Raw genomic sequence first — 20,921 nt, forward strand, 5'->3', positions numbered from 1 at the left:
CTGAGCAGCTGCAGAGACAACACCAGATCCTTAATCTACCGCACAAGAAACCTTTTAAAAAAGAAAAAAGCAGCGAAACTAAACTATTCCTGATTCTCTCTCTCTCTTTTTTTCTTATTAGGGCTAAACCCTCGGCACATGGAGGTTCCCAGGCTAGGGGTCTAATTGGAGCTATAGCCGCCAGTCTAAGTCAGAGTCATAGGAACGCCAGATCCGAGCCATGTCTGCGACCTACACCACAGCTCACAGCAACGCCGGCTCCTTAACCCACTGAGGCCAGGGATCGAACCCGCAACTTCATGGTTCCTAGTCGGATTCATTTCTGCTGTGCCACGATGGGAACTCCTATTGCTGATTCTGAATGAACATTACTTAACAAGATACTAACAATAAGAGGACATACTGGTAAAATGTCATTTCTTTGTGAATGAAAAAAACATCTGGATGAATTCATTAGCTATAGAGTTGTTTTATCCACCTGAACCAATTCAGAGCATGGAAAATTATTTTAATGAAAATATTTTAAAAGACAATTTGTAGTTAATAAAATCAATTAAATGCAACCAACATTCAGGACTATGTCTCAATTATAAAATCACAGTACTAGACATCATGATCTCTGTGATACTTGTCAAATTGAGACTGGTATGAACTATCCTTCCTATTGAAAATGTCAAAAAAAAAAATCTTTCCTGGAGTTCCTGTCACGGCTCAGTGGTTAATGAATCCAACTAGGAACCATGAGGTTGTGGGTTCGATCCCTGGCCTTGCTCAGTGGGTTAAGGATCGGCGTTGCCGTGAGCCGTGGTGTAGGTTGCAGACGCGGCTCAGATCCCGCGTTGCTGTGGCTCTGGCATAGGCCAGCAGCTACAGATCTAATTAGACTCCTAGCCTGAGAACTCCATATACCTCGGATTCGGCCCCAGAAAAGGCAAAAAGACAAAATAAATAAATAAATAAATAAATAAATAAATAAAATAAAATGGTTGCAGTCTTATGGACAAATGCATACGAAAAAATATTAAATTCACCAAATAGGGTAAACAACATAAAATTGACCATTATAACCATTTTTAAGGGTACAGGTATGTCGCATTAAGGTCATTGACGTTGTGTAATCAGAACCACCAACTCTCTCCAGAAAGCTTTTCATCTTACAAAACTCATTCTCTATACCCATTAAATAATTTCTCCTTCTCTCTCCCTTAGCCTCTACCAAAGAGCATTCTATTTTGTCTCTATGAATTTAACTCCTCTGGCTACCTCATATAAATTGAACCATACGGTATTTGTCCCTTTATGACTGGTTTATTTCACTTAGCATCTCGTCCTCAAGATGTACTCGTGTTGTAGCCTGTGTCAGAATGCCCTTAATAGGTGAATAATACTGCACTGTATGATGCACCACATTTTGTTTACCTATTCATTTATCAGTGGACACCTGGATTTTTTCCACCTTTAGAGTATTGTGAATAATACTGCTATGAACATGTGTACAAATACCTGCTCGAGTCCCTGCTTTCAATTCTATTGGGTATATACTGAGAAGCCTGCAGAAAGACTTTAAAAAATATATACATCAAATACTAGTGGTACCTTACCAAGTCTTGAGTGTCAATTATATCTAAAATAATGCATCCGGTAGTTTACACCCAACTTTTTAAAGTTCATTATAACCTTAAATAGCTGTATCGTTATCCTTCCTTTATGGATGAACAAATTGAGGTTCTAAGAAATTAAGAAATTCACTCAGGTCATATAATGAGTGAAAAGCATTTCTATAAATTAGAAGCTCACCCCCTTCCCACATTACCTGCTTCTTTACATTCTACTTCCATATAAAACATATTCTCTTTTTCTCACTTTTTCTCCCCACTAAATCCCCAGTTCAGCTTTTCTCCATCTTATTCCCAAATCTCTCATACTATATACTTTCATGATGCTGTGCTGGTCGGCGTCTATGCTGCCCTCTTAAATCTCTTCCTACCTGTAAAAAGCAAGTTTAAATGTTTTGATACATTCCAGTCAAGGCAGCACTCATTTCTAGAAACCCCATACATAAAACGTATACTTCAATTAAATGTCTCAGTTGGCTCTGCATTATAAAAGCTGTATGACCACTTTTTCACCCTAGAACTCTGAGGGCAAGAATCATCCCTTTGTTACAACTCCTTTGTTACAACTCCTGCTCCTTCCCCCATTCCCAAAGACAGCATTTCATGTGTCGAAGAGACTCAAATGCTTAGTTAACTGCTAAGCATATAATAAATCTCTCCTTGTTCCTCCTCATAAGCTGTATTTTATTTTAGCTCTAGGTGCTTTAACAACATTAATATTCAGTATTCAAAGGTTCAGAACTATCTAACTGTACTTTATAGTATTTTGGATTTAAATTAAGTCCATTAAGACATAGTCTGGGTATTCCCGTCATGGCTCAGTGGAAACAAATCTAACATCCATGAGGACAAAGGTTCGATCCCCAGCCTTGCTCAGTGGATTAAGGATGTGGAGTTGCTGTGAGCTGTGGTGCAGGTCGCAGACTTGGCTCAGATCCTGCGTTGCTGTGGCTGTCATGTAGGCCGGCAGCTACGGTTCCAATTCAACCCCTAGTTTGGGAACATCCATATGCCACAGATGCAGCCCTAAAAAGAAAAAAAAAAAGAAAAAGAAAGAAAGACATACTCTGGAGTTCCTGTTGCGGCTCAGTGGTGATAAACCTGACAAGAATCCATGAGGACATGGGTTCAATCCTTAGCCTCACTTAGTGGGTTAAGAATGCAGCACTGCCATGAGCTGTGGTGTAGGTCACAGACGCAGCTTGGATCTGGTGTTGATGTGGCTGAGGTGTAGGCCAGCAGCTGCAGCTCCAACCCCTCCCCTGGGAATTTCCATATGCTTCGAGTGTGGCCCTAAAAAAAGCAAAAGGAAGAGAGAGAGAGAGAGAAAGAAGGAAGGAAGGAGGGAGGGAAGGAAAGACGGAAAGAAAGAAAGAAAGACGGAAAGAAAGAAAGAAAGACGGAAAGAAAGAAAGAAAGACGGAAAGAAAGAAAGAAAGAAAGAAAGAAAGAAAAGAAGAAAGAAAGAAAGAAAGAAAGAAAGAAAGAAAGAAAGAAAGAAAGAAGGGAAAGAGAAGAGAGAAAGAAGACAGTCTTGGAAGATTATAGAGTTCGAACTGATGAAGTTCAGAATTAGAACTCATGGGTTATCTAATCTACTTTCTCTGGCCATGTCCCTGGCATATGACGTTCTCAGGCCAAGGAATGAACCCTCGTCATAGATGCGACTCAAGCCACAGCAGTGCCAATGCCAGATCCTTCACCTGCTACATCGCATGGGATCTCCCCGGTTTAATTTTTGTAGGGAACAAGAGCCCTCAAAATTCATCTGTGGTATCAACCTCTATTGATGTGGGCGGCTATTACACATTATGTTTTCAAATATACCTAAAATTATTATTTAAGTTGTCCCTTGGGATGTCTTTGATTAGAGTTACTTCAGAGAGGGGGTGGCCATTTCTACTCTACAGAAATTAGGTTTCAAAATATACCAGAAAGTTCAAGGACATCTGGTCCCAAACACTGGAAGCATTTTTGGTCACATCTAGGTAAAAGGATGTTTAAAAAAGTTATGTTTCAACTTGATGAAAAGGACATCCGCTATTTTCAGTGAATAATCCCCAAGGTGATTTTCAACCTACTGCTATATTCCATCAAACAATGCCTTCTCCTTCTGCTTCTGCCTTGGATAGAATCCAATTAGAATTATTTACAAAATCAGCTGCCAGTAAGAGAGAAGTCTTTAGGCTGCTTTTACATAATTTGTTATTTTTCTACTTATTCTCAAGAACATACACAAGGAAACCCAATTAAAAGTTTTTGATTATTTTTACTATACATCCAAGTCCAAATCTCCATCAAAAACTATATACAAATGTAAACAGACAAGACAAGTTTCATCATAAATTCAAATTTCAGGTCTCAACTTTCTTCCTAGGCATTTAGTGTTTTAGAATATTATCTGCCATTTGACACAGCAATTCCATTGCTAGGGGATATACCCAAGAGAACCCAAAGCATATGTTCACACAAAGATCTGTAGGAATGTTCACAGTGGTATTATTAACAACAGCCAAGAAGCAGAAAACAAACCAAATGTCCATCAGCTGATGAATGGATAAACAAAATGTGGTGTATCTGTACAATGAACTATTATTCACCACAAAAAGGAATAAAGTGCTAATACGCTATGACACAGATTAACCTTGAAACATTATGCTAAGTGAAAGAAGCCACAAAAGGCCACACACTGGTGATTCTATTTCTATGAGGTAGGTGTCTAGAAGAGGCAAATCCATGGAGACAGAATGTAGATCAGTGGTTGCCGAGGGTGGGGGTATCAGGGTGGGGGAAGCAAGATGGAAAGTGATGGCGAACGGCTAAGGGGTTTCTTTTGGGTTTGATGAAAATATTCTGGAATTAGCTAGTAATGACAGCTGCACAGCCTTAGGGTTATACTGAAAACCACTGAACTGTATGTATAATTTAAAAGGGTTAATTTTATTTTACTTTCTTATTTTTTTGTCTTTTGTCTTTTTAGGGCTACACCCAAGGCACACGGAGGTTCCCAGGCCAGGGGTCTAATCGGAGCTGTAGCTGCCAGCCTACAACACAGCCACAGCAACACAGGATCCGAGCCTAGTCTTCGACCTACACCACAGCTCACAGCAACGCCAGATCCTTAATCCACTGAGCGAGGCCAGGGATCGAACCCACAACCTCATGGTTTCTAGTCAGATTTGTTAACCTGTTAACCACTGAGCCGCAACGGGAACTCCCCTAAAAGGGTTAATTTTATATGTAAATTATACCTCAATTTTTAAAAACTGCATTCAGAACTATTTGTAAGAATACCACTTGAATTTTTTCAAAAGTTAGCTTTACAAAATCAATGAAATGTTAAAGTAAAATCAGATCCAGATTTGATTCACAGGCCACTCTGCTAAAAACATATAAACATATAAACTGTACATCGAAAATTAATGTTATTTAAAGCCTTAGCTTTGCTAAGTATTTGCTAGTATACTACCAATAGTAAAACAAATGCAACTGCACCAACTTGGATTTTGTCTGATTTGAATTTTATCTGAGCAAGGCTTTTACATTAGCACTGAAGACAGTATGTTGAGCAAATGAGCATTACTGAGCTTTTACCCAAAATGAAAATAAATTTTAGAATTTAGCACACTAGTACAAATTAATTCTGCTAAATTCCAGGAGGAGAACAAACTTCTGGCAACAGCTATGTCCCAAAGTAAGACGTGGGTTCCATAAACTTATTTCATTTAGTTTTCAAAGCAGTCAATGAGGCAGCTACTACTGTTCCCATGTCGCTGTGGTTGTGGTGTAGGCCAGCAGCTGTAGCTCTGATTCGACCCCTAGCCCAGAAACTTCCATATGCTGTGGGTGCAGACCTAAAAACAAAAAACAAAAAGACAGAAAGCGATAGTTCTGGGGTTCTTTCCTGCTTTCTTTTCAATGTATTAGCTCACAATTAAAAGAGGCTATTATTTTTCCAAAATGATACCCTAGCCACCATGTACCATAATACCAAGAAATAATAGTAAATTATGTGTGGGGGACACTATTACATACCCTGTTAGGACATGGTAAATTAAGACAGTGTGTCAAGGAATAAAGACCTTTTGGACTTGGCGAATGTGTCCAAACTGAGCAAGATGTTCCTGACTTAGCGCCCCCACCAAAACCTTGTCAACCAACAGGCGTCATCTCAAAAGAATAACTTTCTGAAACAGGATTTCAGAAAGGCTCTAAGAATGTTCAAAGAGGAGTTCCCGTCATGGCTCAGTGGTTAACGAATCCGACTAGGAGCCATGAGGTTGCAGGTTCGATCCCTGGCCTTGCTCAGTGGGTTAAGGATCCCCCCAAAAAAGAATGCTCAAAGAAAAAAAAGAAACTACGTAAAAAGACCCTCATACACTTGGACAGTCTAAGCAGTATGTACTTAACATTTATCTCAAAACAATGTTCAGAAACTGAGTCTTTATCCCAGAAAATGCCTATGGGAGATTTCTTTTTTTCTTTTTTGGCAACCTCTTGGCAGAGGGAGTTCCCAGGCCAAGGATTGAATCCAAGCTGGAGATGCAACGTATGCCACTTAAAGAGGGCACCTTAACCTGCTGCACTGGGTGGGGGCTCAAACCTGAGGCCCTGCTGCTGCAGAGACACTGTCAATCCCAATGCACCACAGTGGGATCTCTGAAAGATTTCCTCATGGTCACAGGATTCGCCACAGAAGTTTTTCACATGATTTAACACTTACCAAACCGTGATTAAAACAGTCACTGAAAAATGTTTACTGGAGTTCCCCTCATGGCTCAGCAGAAACGAATCTGACTAGCATCTATGAGGACGCAGGTTCGATCCCTGGCCTCACTCAGTGGGTTAAGGATCCGGCACTGCCGTGAGCTATGGTGTAAGTCGCAGACACAGCTCAGATCCCATGTTGCTATGGCTGTGGTGTAGGCCAGCAGCTGCAGCTTCAATTTGACCCCAGCCTGGGAACCTCCATATGCACTGGTGGGGCCCTATGAAGACCAAAAAAAAAAAAAAAAAATTTACTGAATCATCACACATTTAAATGCACATTTAAAGTATGCCTATTTTACTTACGTATATAGGTGAAATTAAAGGAAATATGAGAGTCTTTAACCAGATATGAGATCTGGATCCTCAAATTAAAAACTCTGGTTTTGTAGAAAACAATTATATATTTATTTAGTACTTTATAAAGTACCAAATACATCTAGCAGAGAGGAGATGGACTAGCAGAAAGTTTATCAGAGCAGTAAAACAAGTCAGACTCCAATTCCATCTCTAAATTCATTTACAAAATGAGTGCTAGGACTAGACGTCCTCCAATCACTCTTTCAATTATAAAATTATATTCAAATTAGGCAAATAAATGCTTTCAAGTCAAATTAAGATATATTCAGAAAAAAATTAAATTCATCAATATGCATATGTCTGGACTTCCCTCTAAAATGTATGGGAAATTACTGTGCTGGGTAGAGAAAAACTAACTATACATATTTTATTGCCTTTGGCTCAGAGACCCTATTTCCCATTCTCCCCTGATGTGAGGTGTGGCCATGTGACTGGCCAATAAAATGTGGGCAGAAGTGATCTATGCCACTTTGAGAGCTGGCCCAAAAAAACCTCAGGCACCACCTTGCACTCCTCTTTCCCACAACCTGCCAGTTGTATGTTGATGCCCTGGCTCATCTTGGAAACTATGTACTGATAGTAACAGAGCCCCCAAGTCCCTGAATGACTAGGTGGGCGGAGCACTCAAACCACCACCACAAAGCCTGGACTTTTTTTTTCTTTTTCTTCTTTGGCCACCCAATGGCATACAGAGCTCCTGGGCCAGGGATCGGATCCCAGCCACAGTTGCGACCTACAGGGCAGCTGTGGCAACGTAGAATCCTTAATCCACTGGGCCATTTCAGGGAGAGATGCCGCAGATCCCACTGCACCACAGCAGGAACTCCACAAACTATGGACTTTAAATGAGAAAGAAATGACTACTATTTTGTTAAGAGGCCTAAATGTCACAGGTTTATTTGTTTTAGTCCTTTGTTTTAACAGCTCTGGCACACTAAATCTCACGAAAAGAAAAATTCAGTTTTTTGTTATATCGCTTTCACCAAATTCTTCCATATTTATTTGAAAGGCATAAAGATCTTCATATCCTAGTTGATTTTTTCAGTAAGCCTTCTCAATTTTGCTAATAGGCTGAAAAAATATCAAATTACTCTATACTGATATAGTGAGAATCTATATCACTTCTAACAGAAGAAGATCCCTAAATACTAATATTGATCCTATTTCTGCTATTTTGCCTAAGTAACGGTCCCTGGAAACATGTTTCCTTGTGGAAGGAACAAAAAACAGTCAAACAAAAATTTGCAGAAACAATTCAAATAAATATTTGGTTGAACAATAACAAAGTCCTTTAAAAAGTTTTGCTCGGAGTTCCTGTCGTGGCACACTGGTTAACAAATCTGACTAGGAACCATGAGGTTGCGGGTTTGATCCCTGGCCTTGCTTGGTGGGTTAAGGATCTGGTGTTGCAGTGAGCTGTGGTGCAGGTAGCAGACGTGGCTCGGATCCCGCGTTGCTGTGGCTCTGGCGTAGGCTGGTGGCTACAGCTCCGATTAGACTCCTAGCCTGGGAACCTCCATATGCCGAGGGAGCAGCTTAAGAAAAGGCAAAAAGACAAAAATAAATAAATAAATAAATAAAAATAAAGTTTTGCTCTTCATTCTGCCAATGTTTATCAAATAGCTATTAAGTGTCTAGGATACATGAGTTTACAGTAACAAAAAAAATCTGTGTAGATTTGTAGAGTCCACATTCTAGCAGAGAAACAATAAAGAAACATAAATAAGGAGATTACAGAGTATGTCGAAAGGTATTAAGTGCTACGGGGTTTAAAAAAAAAAAAAGAGCAACACAAGAGCTATATATGTGCACTAGGTTTATAAGAAAAGCCCTCCTATCTGGGAAGGAGGTGAATTCAAGTAAGCAAGATAAAACCTTTACTCAGTGATAGGTTCTAAAGTCAACAAGTAAATTAAACCTGTATGATAAGAAACCAATGGTACCACACACTAGCTTAAGACCTTGGACAAGCTGCTTAACTCGTTTGAGTCTCAATTTCCCCACTTATGAAGTGGTAAGAATAATATCCATGACTTAGGGATATTGTGAAGATCATATCAACATAAATGTTTAATATATAAAAAACAATGGTTTTAAAAAGAATATCTGTAACCAGTCCAAAACACCGACTTAACCTATTATTCATGTTCTCCTATTATTCATAAGAGAATTAAAATATCAGTTGGAGTGAGAGCTTAGTTCTGTTCACCAAAATTAAATGACAATTTTTAATACTATCACAGTGATACAAACTAAACTAAAAAAAAAAGAAGAAAAACATTTTTTTCCTTTGAGATGGAGGGCATTTTCCCCAACTGTTAATTTTTCAACAAGAGAAAAACAAAATATGATAGAGATAAAAAAATTTAAGTGACTTAGTTCAAGCCACTAATTGTTTGTCATTTGTTTAACCACTCCCGGGACAATCTGTAATCTACTCTGATAAGGAAAGCGTAGAAAACAAACCTAACTTTTTGCTGTTGTTCAATTATTAGGAGGATACTTAACGTTTGAGCTCACACAAGCATTCCTTAGGGAAATGCTCTGCGTGCCATTAGCACTATTCTTAATGAGGAAAGGCACAGAACTCCTTTAGTTTAATGCCAGAATTGTTTTATCTTCAAGTCAAAAGAACAACTATTTGGAGTAACACCAAAACAAGCATTTAACATTATAAGCAGCAAGCTATTCATAAGCATCACATTGTTAGTGCTACTCTAATTATAAAGAACCTTATTTTATCAAATCAAGTATCTGTCAGCAAATTTTTAAGTCCCTTTATACCTTAACTTGAAGTATCTTTAAAAAAATAAAAAACATCTTCATTGCTTCAATTGAAAGAACCTTATTTTATTTGACTTCCTACATAAAAGTGAGATATAGAGAATTCTTAAAGTTTTAATCCATGAGCAAGTAATCCTCAAAGAAAACTTATACATCATAAACAAAGGTATTAAACAGAATATGTCATAATAATCCTGATACGCTGGAGTGTGAACATCTGAAGAAAGACTGCTCTCATTTTACTAACACCCTATATAAACTTTTCATACTGTGGTGCTTCCTTCCTAGTTTAAGAAACACTCTACTGACTCAATGAAATGTTCCTTTTGCTTTTTCTCCATTTCTAAAATTTTGTTCTAAAAGCCAAGAACAATTTTCTAGGTTTCTTTTCATGTCACTATCCGCGTGGTCCTTCCCCTTATTTAAAGCTTTTCCTTAAACTTTACTCACAATTACTAAAGGACACACAAAATAGGTTACTGGGCCAAATAAGGCTATACAATGTCCCACCAGATATTTGTGGGACTTTACATTGTCAGGTTTAGCGGGGCTTACGCATTCTCACAGAATGGAGAAGTTTAATCTCATCATGACATCGTATGATGTTTCCTCATAAAACTGTGAGGGAAATATGTAAGATTTTATAATAACACAAAAATTTCAAGCACAGTGGAGAAGAAGTGGAGACAATTGTGGTCAGCTTTTATTAAACACGTATTACACGACCATGAATTTTTACAGGATAAGCCAACTTCGAGATGTGATGGAAAACATGACTGGGATCATGGAAGCTATTCACACCCTTACCTTGGGATGCCCAGGTTAGCAGGACACTTGGAAGAAGCTATAGGATGGGACTTCTGTTTACTTAAAGACATCTGGACTGTACTGCTTCCAGAACTTTCTAGAAACTTAAGAGTTCCAACTTGCTCCCTCACCACCAAGCCCACCACCCAGGAGCCCTCAAGACTTATAAATGCACACCTATTTACATATAGGAGGACCACAGGGACTGAAATATCTGCCTGCCATGATCTCTCTCCAATGTGGCTAAAGACAGGGAAGGGAGCAGTAGGATCACTCATGGGGACTCCTCACAGCAGCATGACACTCACGCACACTGCTCTCAACCTGTAACACTGAAGACAGCTACAACATCCCCGAAGCCCGGAGGTAACACTTTTGGATTCCCACCAACCCTAGGAACTGACAGAGGTGACTATGCTGCAAGTTCCGGCTTACCTCTCCACTCCACCTCCACTGGAAGAGGCATATAAAAACAGAACAAGGGCCGTTCCCATCGTGGTGCAGCAGAAACGAATCCGACTGGGAACCATGGGGTTTTTGGTTTGATCCTTGGCCTTACTCAGTGGGTTGGGGATCTGGCATTGCTGTGAGGCTGTGGTGTAGGTCATGGACATGGCTTGGATCCTGCGTTGCTATGGCTGTGGTGTAGACCAACAGCTATAACTCTGATTGGACCCCTAGCCTGGGAATCTTCATATGCAGCAGATGTGGCCCTAAAGAGCAAGGAAAAAAACCAAGAAAACAAAAAATGGAACAAGGCAAAGGCTGCCACAAACACTGATCTGCCCTGTCAAACATCTAGAAAAAACACAGTGAGAAGCCTCACCAAAGGGTTTTAGACAGAGTACCATTAACATGAGTGGCATGGCTGTTTTCACTAAACACGGCCACATCTCCAACCAGAGGACCAACATGTGAGCAATTATTATTGAAGTGATTTCTTGATACAAACAACTACTCTGGAAAAAGAAGCTAAGAATTCATCAGTTGACACAGACTTTTCTTTGTTTTTTGACTATTGTCTATTTAGGGCCGCACCAGAGGATATGGAGGTTCCCAGGCTAGGGGTTCAATTCAGAGCTGTAGCTGCTGGCCTATACCACAGCCACAGCAACACTGGATCCAAACCAGTCTGTAACCTACACTACAGCTCACAGCAATGCCAGATCCTTAACCCACTGAGGGAGGCCAGGGATCGAACCCGTGTCCTCATGGATGTTAGCTGGGTTCCTTAACCACTGAGCCAAGATGTGAACTCCAATACTGACTTTTCTTTGTTAAAAAACTGAGTTATAACTTACATACGGTGAGGTGCATAATTCAATAAATTTTCACACGTGTATTTCTATGTAACTCAACCCAAATCAAAACATAAAGCATTTCTGGAGTTCCTGTCATGGCTCGGCAGGTTAAGAACCCATGAGGATTCAATCCCATTCAATCCCTGACCTTGCTCAGTGGGTTAAGGATCCAGTGATGCCGTGAGCTGTGGTGCAGGTCGAGGACGTGGCTCAGATTCAACCCTTAGCCCAGGAACTTCCATATGCCACAAGTGCGGCCCTTAAAAAATACCAAGAAATACAAAGCATTTCTACCGTACCTGAAAGTTCCCTCATGCTTCTAGTTAATAGCCCCTCCCCCAACCTCCACCCCCAGGTAACCACTATCCTGCCTTTAATCTCACTAGGTTAACCGTGCCTCTTTCCGAACTTCACATACGTGGAATTATACAATTAGATACTCTTTTGTGTCAGCTTATTTTGCCCAACCAAACGTGAAATTCATATTCACTGCTGCAGGCATTTATCATTTCTGATTGCTATGTAGTACCACACAGTACAACTATACCATAATGCACCCATTTTCCTGATGGACATCTGGGTCATTTTTTACTTTTAGTACATTATAACTGTTAGGAACTTTCTTGCACATGTCTTTGGGTGACATAACCCTCACTCCTCCTGGGTACATATCCAGAAGTGAATATAGAATACAAACAAGTTTCTAGCTAGATGCTGCCCAAGTTTTTTAAAATGGTACTGTCAGTATTTATAATTTAGTCATGCTTGTGACTGAATGGTATCTCACTGTGGTTTACTTTGCATCACTCTAGTCAATAATGAGCACCTTTTCATAAGCTTAATAGTCATCTGAATATTCATATTTTTGAAGCCCCTAGTCAAGATTTTTTTGTCCATTTTTAAAATTGTCTTCTCATTGATTTGTAGGAAATCTCCATATATCCCCTATTCCAGTGTATTTAAATGTCTTCTCTCAGACTTCAACTTACCTTTCTGCTTCCTTAATGTTATCTTTTGATAAAAACAATTGAATTTTAATGAAATTCAACTGGTCTGTTTTTCCTTCAGCAGTTTACGTTTTGTGTCATTAAAAACAAAAATCTCTCCTAGCACAAGATCATGAAGAACATAATCTCATAAGTTTTCTTCAAGAGGCTTGTTTTAGCTTTCAAGTAACCCTTCTTCCCACCATCACCTCTGATCTCTTCTCCCTACCCTCCAAACCCGTCATATGCCAAGACTGTGCCACCTGACAACACAAACTGAATTCACAAAACCTTTTCTAAAATGTGTTATTATTTAAAAATCAAATAAATCCCTAAGAGTAAATAACAAATTCTAAGGATGGGAATGTATCTCTTTTGGGAATATACTACATGACTCTTCACAGAACTGTTTTATCATTTTATAATAATGCATCTCCAATTAAGTAATGTAGGCAGGCACTTTCTCTTACTAACATTAAGACTTTTCAACACACCATAGGTTGGCATTTCTGAAAAACAAATGCTGTACTTATAAACATTTAGACTGAAATTGGACATACATTGAGCAGATACCAAATGAACTCATTTCCTGCTACTGAACTGACTTGAGCTCAGTGGAATGAACTATTTGATAAAAAGGAAAACAACTTTTCAAATACTTCTACAAATAAAAATCAACCTTTGATTTTGTCTTTCTGCAAATTTTAGGGTATGTCTGAGTTATACAGTATCTCCCCTATCAGAGAACTCACATTAAGAAAAGGATGAAGAGGACCGGATCCAGTGCTTTAAACATTTATGCAACTAATCTACAAGTTGTGATAACTGCCAACAGCGCTCCCCGAAACTTTTCTTGTGGCCATGCCTGTGGAGTTCCTGGGCCAGGGATCGAACCTGAGCCATAGCAGTGACAACACCAAGTCCTTAACTGCTAAGCCACCAGGGAATTCCTTCCCAAAACTTTTAAAATGAAGATATAAAGCCCAGTACTATTCTAAAATTCCCAGTATGGAGCTACACTATGAGATGTTTTGGTCCACCTGGCTAGCTGATACGTTTCCTTTTGTGCACCTGCCATAACCACCAGTGAGAAATAGCTAATGGGAAATGAACCACTCAAGAATAAAGTTCATCTGGAAGTTACCGTTATGGCTAGCTCAGCGTTAACAAACCTGACTGGTATCTTTGAGGATGCAGGTTTGATCCCTGGCCTCACTCAGTGGGGTAAGGATCCAGCGTTGCCATAAGCTGTGGTATAGGTTGCAGATGAGGCTCAGATCTCACAATGCTGCAGTGGATGTGGTGTAGGCCAGCAGCTGTAGCTCCAATTCGACCCCTAGCTTAAGAACTTCCATACACCTCGGGTGTGGCCCTAAAAAGCAAAAAAAAAAAAAAAAAAAGAATAAAGTTCATCTAGTAAGTCTGTTTCCTCATTTACTTTATTAAAATCTATCAACGACTGTTACTACAGAAAAATAAAACTGATGAAACATTTTTTTTAGATAACTTTTACATCACTATTCAGAAGACTCAATTTTGTAAGGCCAATTATATTTCACCAAGTGTCAATTAATTCTTGCACTCACACCCAAGTCACGGGACACATGGTCTGTCTTAGTGTCAACACTGAAGCAGTCCTGCACTCACTCACCTGTCGTGACAGCTCTATGGAACTGATGCATGTCCTCTCCAGAGAGCTCTTGGGCCACTTGCAGTATCTTTTGTCTGACACCATCCAATTTAATTTCTGATTCAGTCAATATTTCTTCCATATCAGGAGCACTATAATCAAGGTATTAGGAATTTTTAAAACATCAGTCGCATGTTTTGACAGTGAAAACTGAAATAATCTACATATCAATTAACACAGGGCTAAATGAATATCCTACGTATTTGGATATTTCTACTCAAAACTACAATTATATTTTATTAAAAGTATGTAAAGAAATGGCACAACATTGTAAGTCAACTTTAATAAAAAATAAATACAGGGAGTTCCCGTCGTGGTGCAGTGGAAATGAATCCGTACAGGAACCATGACATTGCGGGTTTGATCCCTGGCCTTGTTCAGTGGGTTAAGGATCTGGTGTTACTGTGAGCTGTGGTGTAGGTCACAGACAAGGCTCAGATCTGGCGTTGCTATGGCTGTGATACAAGCCAGTAGCTATAGCTATGATTGGACCTTTAGCCTGGGAACCTCCATGTGTCATGGGTGCAGCCCTAAAAAGCAAAAAAAAAAAAAAAAGATTTAAAAAAATTTACTGTTTTCACAGACAATAGCTCTATTGTGGTGAATGATCTTAACACAAATCCCTAGCTGCTCTGAAAATAGGAATTTTTCCCTGCTTTTTTTTTTTGCCACCCTCATAGGATGGAACCAGTGCCATAGCAGCACCTAAACCACAGCAGTGACAACGCCTGATCCTTAACCCATTGTACCACCAGCGGAACTCCACTAAAGTGTTTACTCTTTTTTTTTTTCTTTTTGGGCCACACCCTAGGCTTATGGAAGTTCCCAAACTATGAGTCCTATCAGAGCTGCAGCTGCCAGCCTACACCATAGCTCATGGATGCATCTGCAGCCTAAACCACAGCTCACAGCAACACCAGCTCAACCCACTGAGCGAGGCCAGGGATCGAACGCACATCCTCAAGGATGCTAGCTGGATTGTGTCAGCTGAGCCATGATGGGAACTCCCTAAGATTTATTCTTAAAATCCAAATGCTACTAACATCCTCTGATCCCAGAGTTCACAGAGTAAGTCAGGTAGTTACTGTGCACTTACAATATCTAAAAACTTCATATCAAACTGTATCCAACTATAACAAATTTTAAAGATATTTACTCACCTTGTAATCCTATGGAGAAGAAAAATTGTTCTTTTACTTTCGACAGTGATATCCCGACTAAGTTTCACAAGTCTCTCATATTTATCATGTCTTGCATCAAGTTCCTGCTGAAATGCTAAGAACACATTATTATGACCATGAGCATACTTATTTTATACTTGAAGCCTATCAAACAATATTGTCACTACACACGAGCAGGCAACTATTACTTACACTATAAAAATGAATGGAATAAAGTCATCTTATTTATTATTATTAAAGTACTTAGAAATCAAAGACTGAGATATTAGAAATCAAAAACTGAGATATTTTTTCTTTAAATAAAGTATGCCTCACGATGACATGTACCTAGTGAAGGGGAAAAAAAATCTGTTCTAGTAAACGTGGACTGTTACCACAAAATTATCACACATAACGACTTACAAAAAATACTTCCATCTATCTCGCTGTGCTATTTTACCTACCTTATTCATATACGATATAAATATCAACAAAAAAGAAACTAGAATTTTTAAATTAAAAGTTTATGGAGTTCCCATTATGCCTCGACAATAACGAATCTGACTAGAATCCATGAGGACATGGGTTTGATCCCTGGCCTCGCCCAGTGAGTTAAGGATCTGGCATTACTGTGAGCTGTGGTATAGGTCGCAGACATGGCCTGGATCCCATGTTGCTGTGGCTGTGACGAAGGTCGGCAGGTACAGCTCCTATTAAACCCTTAGCCTGGAAACTTCCAGATGCCACAGGTGCAGCCCTAAAAACCCAAAATAAATAAAGTGTATAGCCTCTGATAACATCAACTCTCTGAATTTTCAAGCCCTAGCTGTTGAAATACCCCTAAGCATTTAAACCACCTGAATAACCACTTTATTTCAGAGGCATTGTCACACCAAAGACCTAGCAAGTTGCAGTCCTATAGGGAGAAATCCACAGGCATATTTTGCATGAGTAAAAACTATAGAATAAATTATTAACCAAATTAATAGCTGACAAGGACCTAAATACATCTGGTTATTGAGACAATAATTAGGCTAGGATTTTGCCTAATGTTTCAAGACAATCAAATGTATTCACTATTACAAATACATTGATCACAACTGTAAATTAGATACTATGACTTCAAAGTTAAATAAAGCAGTTTCAAATCCTTAAGGAGTTCAGTCCCGAATGAGACAGAGATATAAAGGAATAATTAAATGTGATCATGCTATTATATATATATGTATGTTTATATGTGTGGGTATATATATGTAAATGTACACATATGGTTCAGCAAAGTAGGAACTACAATTTTCCTGTTCACTACCAACACTTGCTAGAATACAGACACTCGAAATTTCCTAACTGAATAGACACATGTTCAATGAATGCAATGTTTGTCACCAAGTTTGTTTGAGAGGTAAATCAGAAAAGGCTTCAAAGGAAGAAGCTGCTTGAGCTGGGTCTTGAAGAAAACTATGGCATACCAGACACGCAACAGGGTCATCAAGTTAGAAACAATTCCAAGCTTAAAGAACTATGTACACTAGACAAGCAGAAACATAAAACAGCAAAATATGCGTGGAAACAAGCAGCTCCATGTAGAATGTGTGAGAGTATAACGGTGAATACTTGACCCAATATAGTGTTTCCACGGAGTATATAGCACTATCAGTATGCTCTCTACTCAATTATAACTAGTTGTCTCACATCCCTGAAGATCACTAGGTGCTGTGGTGGTTTTAAAACATATCCACAAATTGTAGTTCCCATTGTGGCTCAGTGGAAACAAACCCAATACTATCCATGAGCATACAAGTTCAATCCCTGGCCTTACTCGGTGGGTTAAGGATCAGATGTTGCCGTGAGGTGCGGAGTAGGTGGCAGATGCGGCTCGAATCTGGCGTTGCTGTGGTGCAGACCAGCAGCTATAGCTCCAATTTGACTCCTAGCACGGGAACTTCCATATGCTGCACATGCAGCCCTAAAAAGCATAAAAAAAGAAAAGGAAAAAAAAAGAAAAAAATTATGTCCACAAACCATGAGACACCTCCCTCCAAAAAATGGAAGTTAATTCCCTTCCACTTAAATATGAGGCGGAGTTTTTAAACTGCTCATTTCTAACAAATAGAATGTAGCAAAAGTGAGAAAGTATGATGTCCCAGGTTAGGACATAAGAGAAGGGTGATCTCCTCCCATCTCTCAGTCTAGGGGAAGCCAGATGCCACGCTTGAGGACATTCAAGCAGTTCTACCCAGGGTCCATGTAGAGGAACCTGGAGCTGGTTCTTGGCAGAAAGCCTAATTTGTCGATAGCTGTGGATCCTCCAGCCCAAGCATAGCCTGCACATGACTGCAAGTCAGAACCAACAGCTAACTAAGCCCCTCATGGATTCCAAAACCACAAAAACTATAAGGATAGGATGCTGGACAGAAGAGAGGAGGGAGGACTTTGTTTTATGTTTCTCTTTGAAATGAGGAACAACTTGACCAAGTTAACATGCTGAGACAAGGGCAAATGTGAATACATACACATGTTTGATTTACTAATAGAAATGCATTCATACTCTGTGAAAAGATAAAATACAGTCCCTGTGAGTTCCTGTCGTGGCTCAGTGGTTAACAAATCCGACTAGGAACCATGAGGCTACGGATTCGATCCCTGGCCTTGCTCAGTGGGTTAACGATCCGACATTGCCGTGAGCTGTGGTGTAGGTTGCAGAGGCGGCTTGGATCCCCCGTGGCTGTGGCCGTGGCTGTGGCGGAGGCCGGCAGCTAACAGCTCTGATTAGACCCCTAGCCTGGGAACCTCCATGTGCCATGGGAGCGGCCCCAGAAAAGGCAAAAAGACAAAACAAACAAAAAAAAAAAAACAGTCCCTGTCTTCAGAAGTCTAGCTAAGGAAACAAAACCAACACATGTTAAAATTAATTAAATATATGTACACATACAGCTGATGTATATACACACACCGCTGATGTACACATATACAGTTGGTACATATACACACACCTAACATAAATATATACATAATAGATATATGTATACACACACCCTTGATACATATATTTACATATCACTCAGTAATTTTTCGTTATGTAGCACGTCTGATGTTAGTAAACTAATGTTTACTTGTGAAACTGCAATGCGAAAAAAAAAGTCAACACTTTTGTAATCTCAACTTTCATGGCAGACCTAGCACCATCGCCAACACCTCCAGGAAAATTCCTGGCGGCTGTTTTCACGTGTAGGACACGGCTAAGTAACCCTCGTGACAAGCTCTTTAGTTCTCTTCCCTTCGCCAGCTTCCATGACAGAGAACTTACATTTGAAGGCCAACATCACAGGTGAAGATGAATTAAGATCCTTCCCTTCTCTTCTTTGGTTATGTGGGAAATTGTCATGCTTCCTTTTCCTGAACCCTCCTGAACCTTACACAGAGAAGGAAAAAAAGGTTGGACGGGGCTCTTCCATCACCAAGAGCTGACAAAAATTTAGAGCGGGCAAACGCGTTCCTTTCTCTACAACCGGTATCCACAGAGAGGCTTTCTCAGCAGAAGGACCCTGCCTTGTCCTCCCAAACCTTAGGCTCACCATCCGGGCCTCCACTAACGGCTTCCTTACAGAGCAACTACCGAACTAAGATGAAAAACGGCTCGAGGATTTAAGAAAACACGAGGCGTAAACAGGGCCACTGTGGCCGCAAAAATCACTAGGGCAGCACCCCCGCCCCGAGCCTTCAGGGTGAGAGGGCATCCCGCAAGAGTGAGAAGTGGGAAATGTGACCAGAAGCCTGGACTAAACACAGAAATAACGCCCCAAATTGCCGAGGACGCCACCTTCTTTGCCGCTCATGTCGTCACGGCCTACGGCGAGAAGAGACGAGACTGGCAACCAGGAGGCGAGCGGAACGCGTAAAGTGGTGGCCGAAGAGCCCGCAGCTGCGCCCTGCGCAGCCGGCCAACGTCGACGCCCCGGCCGGAAGAGCGCGCCTGCAGCCACTCAAGCTTCTCCCTTGCCCTCGCATACTTCCGGTCTGCATCCCCGCCCAGCCGCTGCTGACTCCGCCCCACGCCTGGCCTGGGGACCTCGCACCCGCGCGCAGGCATCGAGCCTGCCCTCTGTCATGCCTGAAGACAGAAGAGACTCGGCACGCTTCTCTGCATGAGCTGCTCACTTAAAAATATGGCGGACCGTGCTGGGAATGAGGTCAACGTGAAGGTGGGAAAGCCAGGAAAATGTAGGTGATTTTTTTTTTTTTTCCTCAAGGCACCTTTGGGTCACCCTCTTGTTCCCTTGGCGTGGCCCTCGGAACCGCGCGGTGCATGGTGGGGTTGTAGTTCGTTGCCGCAGACGGCCTGGCTGGCGCCGGGAACAGAGAAGGCATCAACCCGCATCACCTGTGGCTATGTCCTCTCGGGAAGCAAACCAAACCTTAAAGAGTTGGGGAGTCTTTCAGTTTTCCATTCCTAGCAGTGACGCCGGCAGCTAAAGTGATGGAAATGTGCAAATCAACAAGTGGATGGCGTTGCTGGCATTTTCTCTAACGAAGGGAAACGGGCCCCTGTGTACTCCTCCCCTCGCACCTCTCCCATTCTCCCATTCTCGTCGTCCTCCTGCCTCCTCCCGCCGTGCTCCTCTATGGGAACCGTGGAGCCAGACAGCCCGCGTTCACGGTGGTCTCCGCCACTGAGTGGTTGTGTGACCTCGGGGAAGCACTTCATCCCTAGCTTAGTTTCATCTGTAAAAGAGAGAAAGCAGGACCCACCTAGGAGGATCTTTGACCACTAAATAAGTTACCATTGAGGCGCAGAAGACTCTTTCATATAGTAAATGCCCAGCTAAATATAAATTTTGATACCCTTCTCTCACCATCACTCTCCAAAAAGAGAGAGATCAGTGATGATAATAGCAGGTGTGCTCCACTAACTTGTGAGCATTTCATTGTAGGCAGGTACTGCCCTGTCTTTATAGACTTTGTGCCCAGCCCACCGCAACAGGTTCTTAGCACAGCACCCTTGTAAGCCTCGTTAACTGTCGGTGAACAGACGTTCCCATCTTCCAGATGGGCAAATGAGTGGCAATCCAGCATTCTTTAGATAAAATCTCAGGCTGAGGCTTGACTAGTTGTGTGGCCCAGGGCTTGCAGGGAAACCACAAGTAATTTGTTTTACTACATTTTCCCCAAATAACCCCTGTAACGTCCTGTGTTGTACATACAGTCTTTCCTCCTTAATTTAGGGGAAAAAAAAGAACAGTAAATGAAACCATTTGGATAGCATATGGCAGTAAATTCAAGCTCTTGACAGTCCTGTGTCATAGGAAAATTTTCTGCTTTTTTTTTTTTTTTTGGTCTTTTTAGTACCACACCCACGGCATATGGAGGTTCCCACGTAGGGGTTGAGTCAGAGTTACAACTGCCGGCCTACACCACAGCCACAGCAATGCCAAATCCAAGCCACCTCTGTG

General features: G+C 40.8%; 1 protein-coding gene across 2 annotated transcripts in view; it reads right to left on the minus strand.

The window, feature by feature from the left end:
* The window catches only part of TSNAX (translin associated factor X), a 31,103-nt gene extending 11,661 nt beyond the window's left edge, over positions 1–19,442 (minus strand). Inside the window, exons 1-4 of one of the 2 annotated variants that reach the window (XR_007132279.1) lie at positions 19,292–19,442; positions 18,779–18,883; positions 15,472–15,586; positions 14,273–14,403 (exon numbers count right to left, since the gene is read on the minus strand). Coding sequence is in view for 1 of the 2 variants with exons in the window: in XM_047761231.1 (XP_047617187.1) it covers positions 14,273–14,403; positions 15,472–15,586; positions 18,779–18,883; positions 19,292–19,307 (367 nt within the window). In the remaining variant the exon portion in view is untranslated. The remainder of the gene's footprint in view (positions 1–14,272; positions 14,404–15,471; positions 15,587–18,778; positions 18,884–19,291) is intronic. The other variant, XM_047761231.1, reaches the window with a different exon arrangement.
* Positions 19,443–20,921: the final 1,479 nt, after the last annotated feature.

This window comes from Phacochoerus africanus, chromosome 15 (genome assembly GCF_016906955.1).
Source record: "Phacochoerus africanus isolate WHEZ1 chromosome 15, ROS_Pafr_v1, whole genome shotgun sequence".
Lineage (NCBI taxonomy): Eukaryota > Metazoa > Chordata > Mammalia > Artiodactyla > Suidae > Phacochoerus > Phacochoerus africanus.